The following is a 15,411-nucleotide window of genomic DNA, read 5'->3' on the forward strand; positions in this document are numbered from 1 at the left end:
CCACCCCCAAATTAGACATTATTTTACAAGATTGTGAAATCAGATCAGGGTGAAACAACTAAAGAGAAAAGTTACCAATCCATCTCCTTACTCATTAGGAGCTCTCTTTCTGGGATTCAGCCTCTGTACACAGTGGGTGGGCCGCTCTACCATGCACCTTTCACTAGAACGAGGGCAGGTGAGCCTGGCTACCCCCACGTGCCTTAGGAGATGCAGCCCCAGCTCTATAAAGGGAGGTGGCCATGAGAAAGGCACAGACCCACCCAAGCCCACGTGGCAGAGCCCACTGTCACTACCACCACCATCAGACCTTCTAAGTCAGGGATGCTTATTTCTACAAACTCTCTAGGTGATGATACACAGGCAGATCACAGAACCACAGATCTACTGCAACCCTCAAAGGAAGTGCCTGGAAGTCTGTCTGCAGAGACCAAGCAACTTCCAAGGCTGCACAGTGGTAGTCACAGCTTTGGTACCAACTTTCACATCCCCAGTTGATCTTTTGAAAACAAATAGCAAGGACAAACCTATTGTAATAAATACGTCAAATATATGTGTGAATCTGACTAAAGGAGACAAAAAAGAGAGAGAGAGGAAATAAGAAAGGAGGGGAAGGAAGAAGGTGCACACAGGAGAGATGACATTAACGCACCAACACACACACAAACACGGCCACACCCGATGGGGGGAGGGAGGGGCACACAGGAGACAGCAGCCCCACCGAGCATGTCCTAAGCTTTCCACCGTGCACAGGGCGGTGTGGGACCACTCACGCCTGCGGCTCTGGGCATGTGGCAAGACAGGACAGAGCCCAGCAAGGCCCCATCCACACTGGCTAATCACCTTCTAGACACAGTGTGGACCAACAGGAACCCTCCGGGGACCTCAGAGCCTATCATTAGGATTTCCATACTGTTTCAAAGAGCATTCGAAAAATTATCTTTTGCATTAAAAAGAAGAAAGTTTACTCCTGTTTTCATAAAAATCAAACATCTGTGTGTACTTCTGGGGGACAGCAGTGCACTGCTGGCCCATGGGGGCTGCTCTGCCTCCAGGAGCCAAGGTGGGTGCAGTGCGGGGCCGAGCCTGGAAGGACCAGGTCGAGTGGGTGTTTACCTTGCCGGTTGAAGTCCATGGATGGCTGCTTGCAGTCCTGGGCACGGTGACCAGTGGCCCCACAGTTGTAACAAGACAGGTTCCCGCTCTTTTTGTGACTGGAACCATTGCTACTGCCCACCAATCCTTGGGTTTGGTACACCCCCGCCGTCCCTGCCATGAAGTTCTGCATGGGTGGCACCGCGAAGGTGGACTGGCCACCCAGGACTGGGTCCGGGGTCACGCTGCTGCTGTAGGGTGCATGCACCACAGGGAAGGTGGAGCCACCACCGTACTGCTGGGCGCTGACGTAGCCATTGCTGCACATGGGGCTGAAGGGCAGGAAGGGGAAGGTAAACATGGATGGCCCCGAGAATGGGTGCTGGAAGTAGTTAGCATAGCTGACGGTCAGGCCACTCGAGCCGCAGCTGCCACTGCAGCCACAGGACGTGCACACAATGCAGCCAGGTGGGGGTGGTGCGGGCTGTGGGGGTGCCGGGGGCTGCTGATGGTGGTGGTGGTGGTGGTGGTTCTGGTTTGAGGTGGGAATGTTTCCTGTGGAGCCACCACCACTGCTGCTGTAAAAACTGCTCTCGGGGACGGAGGAAAGCGCAGGGCTGGAGCTGGGTGCCGGGCAGCTGGGCCCCGTGGCCAGGTTTGCAAATGCCGTGGAGGGGTGGCTGCTGGCAGAGGCAGTGCTGCTGTTCGCACAGAAGCTGCCCTGCAGGGGGCCCACAGGCACGCTGCTCACTGCAGAAAAGGCAACTTTGGTGTTGGCTGTGTACAGAGCAGTCCGGGGGTTTATTATTGCAGGGGGCACACTTATTTGAACGTTATTCGGACAGGAAGTTTGCCCAGAAATGGCAGAATCAGCAGGAACAGACGACGAAAGTAGCAGTTTGATGGGCGGCCGGGCCACATGGAGGACCGTGCTTGGTGTCCCTGCGGCAGTGCTGCTGGTCTCCACCGCCAGGGCCGGTTGCTGCGCCGTCTTCAGCACCCTGTCCAATGTGGATGCATGCACAACTTTAGCCCGGGGACCAAAGGAGACTGCGGGTGACATGGAGTTGCTCTCCGGAAGTCCAGAGAGGACTGGCACGGGCTGGTGGGGCGCTGACGTGGGGAGCACATCCACCACGGTGTTGCCGAAGCCCTTGTCTGCTTTGACGCTGCTTCTTGGTCCAGATCCTTTGTTCCTGTCTTCTAGAGACAGAAGCGAGTGCATAGAGGACGAGAGGAGCTTCATGTCCGTATTTCCTCTCTCTGATTTGTGCACAGAGCTCAGCATTCGGATTGGTGCTATGTGCGAGGCTGCAGTCATCATCTGGGGTGGCAGGGGGTGGTGGCTTGACGGAGCGGAGCCAGCCTCATTCTGCACAGGGAGAACCTGGGCCGTGGGTCTGGCGGCACTTGGAGTGAAGTGGTTCAGCAGTGTGACTGGCTTCTCCTTCTCGGAACCCTCCATGTGCACCTCCACACCTGGAGAGGGAAACAGAGCAGTCAGGACGCCGCACCCCGGCCGGGCCGGGCGGGGCAGCACGCAGGCCATGCCAGCGCCTTACGTCTGTCGTTCTCCTCAGCGCTGTCAGAGCTCTCTTCCCGGGCCTGCACCCCCATCGGGCTGGAGGAGGAGCTGGAGTACTCGGAGGAGCTGCCTTCCCGGGGCAGTTGGTGGTTCGGCTGCTCCACATCCACCCGCAGTTCTGCGGAGAGGGACTGGTCAGCGTGGGAGGCGCGCCTCAGCGCCGCAGGGTGCTGACAAGAGCGGTGTCAGCTGGGCCCGTGAGCCCTCGCATGCACCGCTGGCATCCTTGCTACCAGGGGGCAGGCCCTGCTCCACGGTCAGACCACAAAGCAAACCACCCAGGGCCATACAGTGCGCTACGGAGCAGAGAGCCACGTGGGCGCCTGGCTCTTAGGGCTGTGTGGCAGTGCCCAGGCCCTGTGCACGGTGCTTCCTGCTCCAACACCGCTGAATAGATGAACATTTCCACAACCACTATGCTCTGGGCCCCTGCAGAGGAAGCCCTATCGCCCAAGCATGAGTGACCCACGAGCACCGCAAGACAGCCCACTGCCTGAGGCCAGCGAGTGACACCTGCTACTTTTATTGCATAAAGGAAAACACATCCCACCCTGTGACACAATGCAGCCACTCGACGGGTGCCCCAGCCTTCCTGAGAGGACAGAGAAGGGAGGAGGGGAAGGGGGATGGTGGCTGAAAGTCAGACCATGGATTGCCAAGTCCCCAAGACAAGGGAGGTGGGTGGAGACCAGCTGTGGAGGATGGCACACAGCAGAACTTCCAGAGGGGACGCTGGGCTGTGACCAAACATGGCCTCTGGGCATCAATCTTGGGGAAGAGGCAATCTCCCTCTCGCTGGTCACTTCCTACTCTGGCATTCTCACCACAGCAGTTTCTGGATATAATTTTTTCTGCCCAAACAACTCCAAACAAGTCAACAGTCTCAAGCTTCCAACCCAGCTTGTCCCATCTATTTTCCTACGGTAGAGACTATAAAATTTAAGACAATGAAAGGTGAGTACAGAGATAAACTGAAAACAGCAAATGAGTGGGATTTGAGGCCTGTTATCATGAGGAACCGCCGTCGCCCACCTGCAGCGTGGCTGCCCCGCCCAGTCTGCACAGGCCCCACGTGACTGGTGGGGGGCACCCGGGCCACTCCACTGCTGGGGACCAAGGCCGGGGCGGTGGGGTTCAGGCACCGCCTCTCTGACTTCTCCCTGGGAAATGAAAAAGCACAGGAGCAAGGGGACATTAAAGTCTTTTACTGTTTCACACACTGTTTAAATACAATTACTCCAAGCAAAGGTGATTCCCATCAGACTTATCTCAAGGGTGAGAGATAATCCCAATTTACCAAATTCACCGCAAAGGGCCTTTCCTATAAAGCCATAGCCATATTTGTAGAGTTTTTTCGTTTATGTTTTGTTTTGTTTTTGTAGAGTTTTAAAAGCAGTGATTTAAGGATTGGATAAGCAATCAAAAGCAAGCCCATCACCGATATTTAACAAAATGACAAACCTAGCACCCTCTTCAGCTCGTGAGAAACTACAATGAATAAATGTTTCAAAAACAATTCCATGCTTACTTTTCCAGCTCCAGTTGAGTCTTGAGTTTTTTCTTGGCTCCCATGGTGAGAGACTCAAATTTATTCAGATCTTCTTCGGTAAGGCTCAAAAACTTGCACAGAAGAAACAAATTACAAATTTACTGGGAATTAACTAGGACTCTGAAAACAAAACTTGGAGTTAAATTTAATATTTAGTCTACCTCTGGTATATGAAAACAGATCAAATTAAACTAGACAGTGAAAGACTTGGCAATACTAAACCATTTACTTGCTAAGTGATTTGGTGTCCAGCCTGTCCTCTCTTCACAGCACCTGCGCAGGAGGATGGACACCGAGCTGTCTCACGTGCTGCCAGCTTGGCCGAGGCGACCCACCTGCCCTATGCTCTGTGAAGATGGGTCACTGGCAGGAGTGTGTTATGTGTCTTGTACGAGTCAGCTTCAACTGCTACCAAGATGCAACGATGACAGTACCCCACCCTTCCCGCGAAGGCCCAATCCAAAAGCAGTCCCTTCAGAACTTGCCATCCTCTGCAGACAGAGGGACAGTCTCCTTATAACAGCTCTTTTTGTGAATATCACCATCATTTTAGGGATGACAGCAACTCTGTCAGGTGCAAGTGATCCAGAAAAGTGGATACCATCCAAACTGAATGGCCAACGAAGCCACAGGCCTGGTACTAAGCAAACAAATGATATTCTAGCTTTCACAGCATTCCAGAACGTGATGAGTGATTTAGCCATTTCAACTCATACATTAAAAAATTTTTAAATGATTATGACTAAGGTTGTTAAATCTCATTTTTAAGATTTACATACCCTAAACAGAGAGTATTATGGATATACTTAAAATGTGTTTATTACATAGTAAGAGCTTGATTTCTAGGTTCAAAGCTTAATTTTTGGACAAATGAAATTTTTGAATGGATAAAAACCACCAAGCCATTTTGTTCAGCAGGGGGAGCTCTGAGTTCAAATACCTCATATAGGTTTAATTTAGTTTTAACAGCGACATCAAGACAAGAAATTTCAGAATTTTTTTAACAATGAAAAATGTTCCTCAGCACAACTCTCTATTATAAAAAATAATTTCTAGGTAGGACTGCACGAAAGATGTAAAATCCATCTATTCCTCCAGACAGGACCCTTGAATCCAGCCAGATTGTCAGAGAGCCACTTTCCTGGACCCCATGTAAAACTGGCCTTCCTGAGGGGGTTCTAGTCCATGCACACGCAGCGGGGAAGGACAGCTACGATGTGCATCTGGCCTCAGAACGCACAGGCTCTGTCTGTAGTCGGACTCTGAGGAGAGAGTGTCCTTCACATCACATGGAGTATCTAGTTTGTAAAGACCTGAAAGTATCTAGAAAATGTTTGTTTACGACAGATCCTGCGTCAGGTTTTTGCTCTGCTGCAGTCAGCCTTCAAAGTAAAATCCACTGTCCCCTGCTGATCCCAGGCCATGTGACTTTTCCATCCTTAGTTCTTCCCAACAGATACATCTGGAAACCCAACTGATTCCTCCAGGAATGAGGTCAGAAGACAGGTTACATAAGAAAACAGTCCAGCAAATCCTGTATGGCCTGCTTGGTAACCAACGTACCTTCTCCATGGTGAGCTGTTTGAAGACAGGGTAGTACTTGTGCAGACGCAGTTTCCTCAGCCAGTCTAGAATCCCATTCTGCTCCTGAGTCTGGGGGGTCTGCAGACTGGAAGGCATCAAGATGGCAGGCGAGGTGTCCATCTGGGTCCGGTAGGCCAGGGTCGAGCCCGCACCCCCGGCGTGGGAGCAATGGGGCAGCGTGGCGCCAGCTGAGTGCTGCAGGTGGTGCTGGGTGCCACCCTGAGAGGACGGGATGCCAGCCACTCCACACACGGGCCTGTGGGGTGGGACGCAAAGCCTGGTTTCCAACAACTGCAGCTGGGACCTCTGCTCCAGGCAGCCATAAGCCAGCTTCTACTTCCCAACCGCGGCCAACTTCGCAGTCCACCACAAGCTCTGCAGACACCAGAGCTCCTTCCCGCCACTGCCCCTTCCTGCCACAGCCACCCTCCTTCAGTTACATCTCTGCAGGCGCTTTCTGCACACACATGAGCACGTGCCTGGGAGTACACACACGTGTGTGTGGGCATATCAGTCACCTCCAGACTTTTGGGTGAGCTTCCTACCTTCTTTCTATTACTTCTAAATCACAGTATATTGGTAAATCTTAAATTAAAACTGACTACTAAATCCTTAATATGTAAATTAATTGCTTTTGGAAACTTAAAGCCTAGAAGGCTGGAGGAGCAAACAGCATCCTGCTCTCTGTCCTTGCTCCTTCCACCTCAAGCTGCACTGTTGGGTGCTTACTGTGTACCCGGCATGGACCAGATCAAAGTCAGCACTTCCCAAGCCCATGCCACCTGACCACATCTTCACACAACTGCCCGTGTGCATGTGTAACTGTGACACTAGCGCACATTAACATCAGCTGTCAATCAAGACAGGCAGCCTCAGTTTATCGCCCGAGCCATGCTGCCGCCATCCCAGGGGCTTGTGCTGATGGAGGGCCCAGCCCAGCAGCAGCATGCTCATGAGCTGGAAAATGCCTCAGGAGTGTGTGACAATGAAGATTCTCAGGAATCCTAGTTTCCTGGGTCTGTGACAGGGCCCAGGAACTTGCATTTCTGATGAGAATCCCTGGAATTGCAATTTTAGTGGTTCAAACATTTTTAGGAAATCATAAATTGGATTATCTCTACCCAATTCCTCTCTCGGCATTATCCAAGACTAAGACTAAGAATGACTTGACTGCAGACAGTAAACTCTGTAAAATGCTTATCTGGAATGTGTTGGTTACAAAGAGAGGATTTCTCACCTTCCGGAGATGCCCATCACAGTACCTACTTTAGAAAGGGAGGGGTGGCCAGGACCTATAAATTAAAAAATAAATACCATAAAAATTTACTGACAAAAATATTTTTATTTTTACTTAATCACATTCTACAAACTCACTTGGACTTTGAAGCTGTTGGGTGGGAGATGAAGTGCTGAAAAATTTCTTGACGTGATCATTCTTTAATATGTGAGAAGGTAGTGAAGCCAAGTACCTAAAAATTAAGTTATTTTTATCAACATCAAAATGACATCACCAAAAACTAACTGGTAGAGAAATTCTAATTTTCAATTAAGAGAAATATATATTAGAGAAAAAAATAAACAGCAGTGCCATAAGCTAACATTCTTCCTGCTTTAATTCCATTCTTATTACCAATTCTGATTGTTGCCCCATCCCTTCCCACAACTTTTGCATTGTGTGAATTGAGTCTGACAAGGGCCCATGATGTGAGTAGTGACCATAACACGAGAGCCCTCAGTGCCCCCACAGTCAGCTAGGACAAGCAGCAAGTCTGCTGCCACTGAATCACAGGGGCTAGATGTTGGTCCTCGGAGCCCAGGCAGCAGTACTGTCCCTCCTCGCACACGTGCAGAACCAGTGCGCCGTGGTACCACGCGCAGCACTGTGAGTGGGGACACCATCGAGCACCCAGGGAAACTGTTTATCAGGGCTGATGTCATCCGGAACAGCCTCTACTTTCAACTGCAGAACAGAAACAGTAACCCAGCACTACTTTGTGAGACTGGCAATGTGACATTAAGTGGTCACACCCTCATAATCACCCCTAGGTTATGAAGGCCCTTCAAATTCTCCCTAACAGATGACAGTCCCTAGCGGCAAAGTCCTGGTGGAAGAGCCTCACCTCAGGCCCGCTTCCAGATCCAGGTGGTTCCGCTCCATATAAAACGAATCTGGGCCAGCTAAGCAAGGAATGAGTTTCTCCAAATTCTCTTCTGGGTGGAGCTGGGATAACTGGAAGAGAAGAGGAAGCAAAGGAAGGGGTCAGTGTCTGCCTGACACAGGCAGGACTCAACTTCAGGAAAGTGTGGGCAAGTATTAGAGGGTGATGTCTGCTGGGACGATATGAGCTATTCGTGGGGTTCTACACCCACTTGGGATGCAGAAAGCCACATGAGGACATTACTCCCATTGCAGTATCAAGGAGCTCACTGGCCACACAACCGTAACCATCCCCACACCCACCAAGGACTCCACGTGGAATTCAAACAGAAACCTGGCCCTCCAAGGAGAGAGGACACAAGTTCTGCCTCACCTGGGCCAGACACGAGGAAGAGGTGCTGCCAGGCCGGCAGCCACAAGAGTCGGGCTGAGATGGACGTGGCCCTACAGGTCGGACAGAGCCTCCACGGAGGCACAGGTGCTGAGTAGCACAAACCCTGCACATGGCCCTGGACCTCTCACAGTCCAAGGCAGAAGCCTCTGGCCACTGGGGCAGGGACAAGAATTGCTCCTGGTCCCGGAGTCCAAGCAAAGATCCCAGGGTTCCGGAGGCAAAGCAGGGGCAACCCTTCCCGGCTTCTGCCCACAGGCCATGAGAAAGAAGCATGAAAGCAAAAACCTTCTAGTCCCTGAGGAGAGGCAAGAAGGCCTCCTGGGCCGGGATCCCACACCAGCACAAAGCAGAGGTCAGCTCCTGCCGGGGATGGGCAGGAGTGCCCAGAGAGCCCCATCCCCAGAGCTGACTGAGGCGGGCTGGGAGAGTAGAGATCCCACCCCGACTCTGTCCACAGATGTACAAGGACTTCTGACAGCTGGGTGTGAAGCCAGAGCACTGACAAGAATCCATTAGGCCCAGGCAGTGGCTGTCCTCCCTGGAGGTGCATGAGGGTAACGATGGCAACAGCATCACCCAGAGCTAGCCCCCCAGCCCACACTGACTCAGGGACCCACTGATGGCCAGACTGAAGAAGGGCCTGTCCCTGCAGGCCAATGCACTGTTCTCCTCAGTCTCCAGAGTTTTCCAAACATGAGGCCTAGCACTCCATCAAAATTTGCAAGTCACAAAAAAGATTGAAGGAGAGAAAAAAAACTAAAGTCAAGAGATAAAGCAATCATTAGAACCAGACTCAGAAATAACCCACATGTTGGAACTATCAGACAGGGACTTTAAGGTAACTGTGATTAGCATACTAAAGAATCTAGAAAAAAGGTGGATGGCATGCATGAACAAATGGCACATTTCAGCAGAGTCGTGTAAAATTATTATTATAAGACCTGTCAAATGGAAAAGCAAGAGAAAAACAAAATGAAGCCTGTGGCACTGGAGATGAGGAACTCAGCGAACTCAGCAGCCTCATTAGCAGCCAGGGCAGAGCTGAGGGAGGACAATGAGAAGACGTGAAGACAGGACTAGAGAAGTCACCTAAGCATAGACAAGAGCAGAAGAGTAAGAAACACAACAGGCATCCAGGAGCTGGGGACAGCATCAGACTCTCACACATGGAACGGAAGTCCTGGGAGGAGAGAGAATAGGACAAAAGAAACATGCGAAGAGAGAACAGATGAGAATTCTCCAAAATTAATGAAAGATGACAAACCAGATACCCAAGAAGGTCAGAGAGACCCAAGCAGGGTAAACATTAGCTGGAGTCAACACTTGGACAAAAGAACAGTGAGAGGTCAAAGTTCCAGCTGGCATGAGCAGAGTCCACAGAAATTGTTTTTTTACAAAATGAGAAGCTAGACACAGAGGAGAGGAAATTCAGTGTTCTGAACACCACAGAGGGAACACTAAGTTCCTGGAGGCTTCGCAGCCCTAGAAGGTACGGTACTGTGGTGTTCTTGAGCAATCGGCCAGCCACAAAGATGAGCGTAATCAGACAACGTCCATCCAGGCTGTGAAGACATGATCCATCACCCATACATCTGCCCACATGACTATATCCTGGATTATAGAGTGAAAATGTAAGACTCACTTTGAGGACACTCTGGATATGTTATTCCATCAATAAAGGTGACTGAGATGCAGGACTCTGGCTAAGACTGTGACTCACTGCAATGGCACACACCAGTGGACTCTAAACACACAAGGACATGTGTGTGCACGTATGTATGCACACGTGCATATGGAGGCAGAGGCATCTATTTAACAGTGGAACTTTTTGTTGAAATGCTATTTGTAAACCGAACCAATTTGTTTTTTTTTTTTTTTAAAAGATGACCGGTAAGGGGATCTCAACCCTTGGCTTGGTGTTGTCAGCACCACGCTCAGCCAGTGAGCAAACCGGCCATCCCTATATAGGATCCGAACCCGTGGCCTTGGTGTTATCAGCACCACACTCTCCCGAGTGAGCCACAGGCCGGCCTGAACCGAACCAATTTGAAAATGAAAGGCACAATCCAGTGTGGATAGCAGGTGCAGATGGAACCACGGAAACCTTTGCATGGGACTCCCGGGCTGCAGGGCCACAGGCGACACTGCAGCCACGCAGAGGTGCACCTCTGCCTCATCTCAGCCTCAGCCACTGGGGAACCTCGTGTTCAGTGCTGCATCCCCCACAAGAAGCAGCCTGGACTTCGCTGTTGACAGTACGAGGTCCTGGTGCTACATCTGCCATGAGGGCTGATGGAGGTGACCCATGGGAACTACTCTGCAGCATTACCAGCCACTGGGGAATGCAGTTCTTTAAATTTTTATAAGAGCCCTTGGTCACCTTACCTTTGAAATAAATTCAGTCACTTCAGAGGAAGATTTGGTTACTGATGTTACTGAAGAATCAGACCACAAGACCTTAAAAACAAATAAACAAACAAATCTTTAAACAGACACCACATACTTAGTTCACAACACACATGTCCAGGTATTGTTCGCTGCACAAATCAGTGAGTGCACCAAGCCCAGGTATGTTGTGCCCATTCACGCAGCAAATTACATACGATTATTGCAAAAAGAAGTCACATAATGCAATAACGCAAAAGCCTAACTTCCTGTTCTATGTAATTATTTTTAAAAATTCACCATCAGCCTGGCCAGTTGGCTCAGTTGGTTAGAGTGCCACCTTGTAACACCAAGGTCAAGGGTTCAGATCCCTGCACTGACCGGCCACTCCAAAAAAAAAAAAAAAAAAAAAAAAAAAAAAAAAAATCACCAAAGTTCTCAAGCCTGGCATCTAAAGCTTGCTCTTTCTAGTTTTGGAAAACTGCTGATAATTACAATGGCTCGCGTATGCCTGTGCACACCATCCTCAAGGAGACCTCTTCGCAGCTGAGTCTACCCAACTCTGCATACAGAACTACGAAGTTCCCAGAAATCAAGCCTGTGGTGTGTCAGGTGCTACGGGTACATGGACAAAAGGAGCCCAGGCCACTGCTCTCAGGACACTGCAGCACCACAGGGGTGGGGAGGAGTCCATCCAGGATAACAGGACCAAGGGTAGGGGTGTGAAAGTCTTCCATGGGAGGAAGAGGAGGTCAGGTGGGAAGAACCAGGGAAAAGCCTCAGAAAGGGCTTTCTGGAAGAAGTTCTAAATGCCTGGTGCCAAAGCCATGCATGGGGCCGCCTCTTCTCTCTCCCAGCCCATAGGTGGTAGGCAATATGAGCTCATGACCCCACAGGCATCTGTTCTCCCTACAGGAGTTTTCTCCCAGCACGACGGTACTGCACAGCACGGGGGTGCTAGCTAACCTGGAGCTGGGGCATATTAGAGGGAGTTTCTGCTTGGAGAAAAGCCTGCGCTGACTTCTGAGGGACAAATAAGAACTCGGCTACAGGAATAAGATGGACAGAGGGTCAGTCTCTGAGATGGGAGGTGGGTGAGGCCAGGTCAGGAAGGGATAACCGCAAAAGTTATCCTCTCAGATCCAGAAGAAGCCATTGGAGGATTTCAAGTCAGGAAATAAAATGATCAAGTGTATTTTATTACCCAAAAAGAAAACACTACACTTACAGTGATTTACAGAGAAGAGAGCTTGGTGCCCCAGCCCCCCAGCCCCTAACCAACACCCACTGTGTTTGGGGAGCCTTGCCAGGCCATGCTCCTCTCGTCTGGTGAAATTCAAATTAACTACATTCTAGTTCAGCAGCTGCCACACCATGTCACAATTACTAATGGGGGAGTAATTTTCAGGCTCTCATAAAACACATGCTAGTTAAGGAAAGGGCCCCTCCTCTTTGCCTCTGAATTCCTGGTGCCTACCAGAATCCACAAGGCAAATACTGGCAATCTTAGTACTAACTGCTGATAGGAACGTGCCCTGCCAACCAGAATCCATCTACGCCTAAAATGAAGACACCTAGACCGTGTCTCTGTGTGAAGCACAACAGCATTAAACAGATGGGGGCTCACGGCTGCTACCACATTAAAACACCAGTAACATCTCTGAGGAAAGGAGAAAACTTTCTAGTCATTAAGATGCTTGACCCAAAGCACTGTTGATAACTTGTGTTTTTCAAAGTAGAACGTGCCTTGGAAAACTGCTTTTCCGTGTAATCCCACACCTGCTCTAGTTTGAATCTCTTCTCTTTCCTTCCACGTCCACACAGCATGAACGCATCCCAACTGTATGGCCACAGGGGACCTACCACCCCAGCGACAGGGCACAGCATGGCAGCCATTTTGTGGGGGAGCAGACAAGCCGCCTCCCCAACAATCACGTACAGCACTTTCAGTAGGTGCAACTGTCCATGGCTGTGTGTCCCCAACACGCTCAGATGGAGCCAACACTTCAGACAGAAAGCCAGCGCTGGGAGCCACGAGCACATGGAGGCGAGACCAGCACCGCCTGCGTCCCCAGCACCACAGGCCTCGTGCCAGGGGCATGCGCCACCGCCACACTTCCCAGATGGCACCAAGCATCGGCACAGTACCGTTCACACAGTCAAGAAAAACTGCGGCCAATTCAATCATGACATGGTGTTTCCTACCACTTACTCAAAGAGCTACTCAGTCCTCTCTAGACAAATTTTAACGTATCTTCATCATACACAAAAAATAGGCACAAAACACACACATGCTCAGGACGTCCTTCTACATGGAGTCTAATCCTCTCCATCCTTTTCAGCTTGGTTCTCAACACTCATGTTTCCCACATGGCATCACCCGCAGGGACACCCAGAGCAGCAATCACCTCATTCTGCACAAGGAAACAGCCCATCCCGACGTTGCCGGGGGCTGGCCGCCCAGGACCCCCACCCATCGCCAGAGCCCCAAGGAGAGCTGAAGCCCAACATGGAGACAGGCTGAGATGCCAAGCAGGACACAGTAGCCTGTGGGAAGCCAGACTCTCTTTTTAAGAGAACTAAAAGCTATCATTAATATCCTCAGTGAGCTAAGAGAGGAGAGCATATCCAAGAACAGGATGCCATGAAAAAAGAATCGTGGGAACACAAGAGTTCTTTGAAATGAAGACAGGACAGCAGGAGCGGAAAGCTGAAAGGTTAGGTGACCTCGCCCAAAGCAGAGCACAGAACCAGGCAGAGAAAGCAGAGGAGATGACTGAACGGAAGCACCAGCCTTGAGGCATGACATGCAGATGGCGGGAGTTCCAGAACAAGAACACAGGAAAGAAACAAAGCAGAGAAAATCAAAGAAATAATTAAACAAAAGGTCCCCAAATCAACAGACATGAGTTTTCAGGTTAAAAGAGACCACGGAGCCTCAAGGCAAAGGGTGGAAGCAGGTCTGCGCCAGCATGCATCTCTGGGAAGCTGCAAACACAGGAACTAGAAGAAAACTCTCAAAACTTCTAGATTATAAAACAAAGGATCAGGAATCACATGCATGCTTCTCAAAGCAACACTGCAAGACAGAAAACAATAAATAAGCAACGCTCTCACGTTCCTGAGGAAATGACATCCAGCCTAGAATTTACTATCAGCCAAACGTCAGGGTAGATAGACAAGACATTTCCAGACATGAAACATCTCAAAAACTGTACTTCCCTCTATGAAGCCAGGAGAACTACCCAAAACAAGGAAATAGACCAAGAAAAAAGATGACATATGATCCAAGAACAAGGGATCAGAGGGAAAGGACCCCCCTGGGCGACAATGAATCCAGACCCCAAGACGAGAACTGCGTCTAGAGAGGAGGCCATGGGGTGCTGGATGCGGCTGACCCAATGAGGGGAGCTCTGGACAACCAATAGAGACTGGAGGGGCACAGCAGACAGCACTGGGGAAAACAAAATGTTGGAGAAGAAGGGAGAAATCAGCTACGGGCGACCTTCACACAGCCACGCTGATTTCCACGCAACCACTGAGCTACACACCAGCAGGACAGCTCACTGCTAATTTTGGCAATGTTGTACAGAATTACTGGACTCCTTAAACTATGTACATCCGTATTTGATAAAAACAAAAGCTCAATTAAAAAAACAGTGGCCAAGACTCATCCTCTGCTAACAGTGATAAAATATTCAGAGAAGTTAACATTGTTTTGAAATGAAAAAAACTTTTTTTTTTTTTTGTCCTTTTTGAGACCGGCCGCACCGCACTCAGCCAGTGAGTGCTGTGAGCGCACTGGTCATCCCTATATAGGATCCAAACCCGCAGCGGGAGCGCTGCTGCGCTCCCAGCATGCACTCTCCCGAGTGCGCCACGGGCTCGGCCCTGAAAAAAACTTTTAAAGAAAAAATATGAGAGCTGGCCAGTTAGCTTGGTTGGTTATAGTTTGGTGTTGGTTACAGCAAGATCAAGGGTTTGGATCCCTGTACAGGCCAGCCAGAAAAAGAGAGAGAGAGAAAGAGAGAAAAAGAGAGAGAGGGAGGGAGGGAGGCAGAGAAAAAAAATACTAAAATATATGTAATGTCTGGATAATTTTAAGGAAGAAAGATTTTTAAAGTTTTTTTTTTGTTAGTATTGTTTTATAATTCTCTTTAAGTCAATACAACTCTATAGTCATCATAGGTATTTCAAAGATTGGGGAATCTTTTGATGTCTTTTTCTTCCCTTTTCATCGTGTGTAAGAAGACTTTTTCTATTAAAAAGTTTTAGTTATTTCAGTTTCTTAACGGTGAATTCAGAAAAGCTGGTAAAATGTGGACATTTCAAATGTACATAGCTACATACTAATTTTACATTCAAGAAGATTCTATCCTTTGCTTCCTGCATACCGATTTGATTTCCTCAGTAACTAGTAACTAGCAATTACAATTTCAGCAAAAACAAACCAACTCCATGGAAAAGAACAGGAAACTCAACTCCTCTTTGTAGCAGACTTGTGTATCTTAACTCTTCTTAATCCGGCTACTTACATTTTCCAATAAAACAGTGACCTTTCATTTGTGTGTTGGAAAACAATGACACATAAAAACTAAAATGAGTGAGAAAGCGTGGGGGAGGGGAAGCTATTTCTCCTTAAATAAGTGAAGGCTTTCAGA

At 49.4% G+C, this 15,411-nt stretch overlaps 1 protein-coding gene across 1 annotated transcript in view; it reads right to left on the reverse strand.

The window, feature by feature from the left end:
- Nucleotides 1–15,411, reverse strand: part of ZCCHC14 (zinc finger, CCHC domain containing 14) — a 71,173-nt gene that overhangs the window by 3,328 nt on the left and 52,434 nt on the right. Inside the window, exons 4-12 of the mRNA XM_008582159.1 lie at nucleotides 10,751–10,822; nucleotides 7,934–8,043; nucleotides 7,188–7,282; nucleotides 7,051–7,105; nucleotides 5,793–6,069; nucleotides 4,209–4,300; nucleotides 3,713–3,840; nucleotides 2,658–2,798; nucleotides 1,117–2,574 (exon numbers count right to left, since the gene is read on the reverse strand). Coding sequence (XP_008580381.1) covers nucleotides 1,117–2,574; nucleotides 2,658–2,798; nucleotides 3,713–3,840; nucleotides 4,209–4,300; nucleotides 5,793–6,069; nucleotides 7,051–7,105; nucleotides 7,188–7,282; nucleotides 7,934–8,043; nucleotides 10,751–10,822 — 2,428 coding nt within the window. The remainder of the gene's footprint in view (nucleotides 1–1,116; nucleotides 2,575–2,657; nucleotides 2,799–3,712; nucleotides 3,841–4,208; nucleotides 4,301–5,792; nucleotides 6,070–7,050; nucleotides 7,106–7,187; nucleotides 7,283–7,933; nucleotides 8,044–10,750; nucleotides 10,823–15,411) is intronic.

This window comes from Galeopterus variegatus, unplaced genomic scaffold (genome assembly GCF_000696425.1).
Source record: "Galeopterus variegatus unplaced genomic scaffold, G_variegatus-3.0.2 Scaffold2527, whole genome shotgun sequence".
NCBI classification, from domain to species: domain Eukaryota; kingdom Metazoa; phylum Chordata; class Mammalia; order Dermoptera; family Cynocephalidae; genus Galeopterus; species Galeopterus variegatus.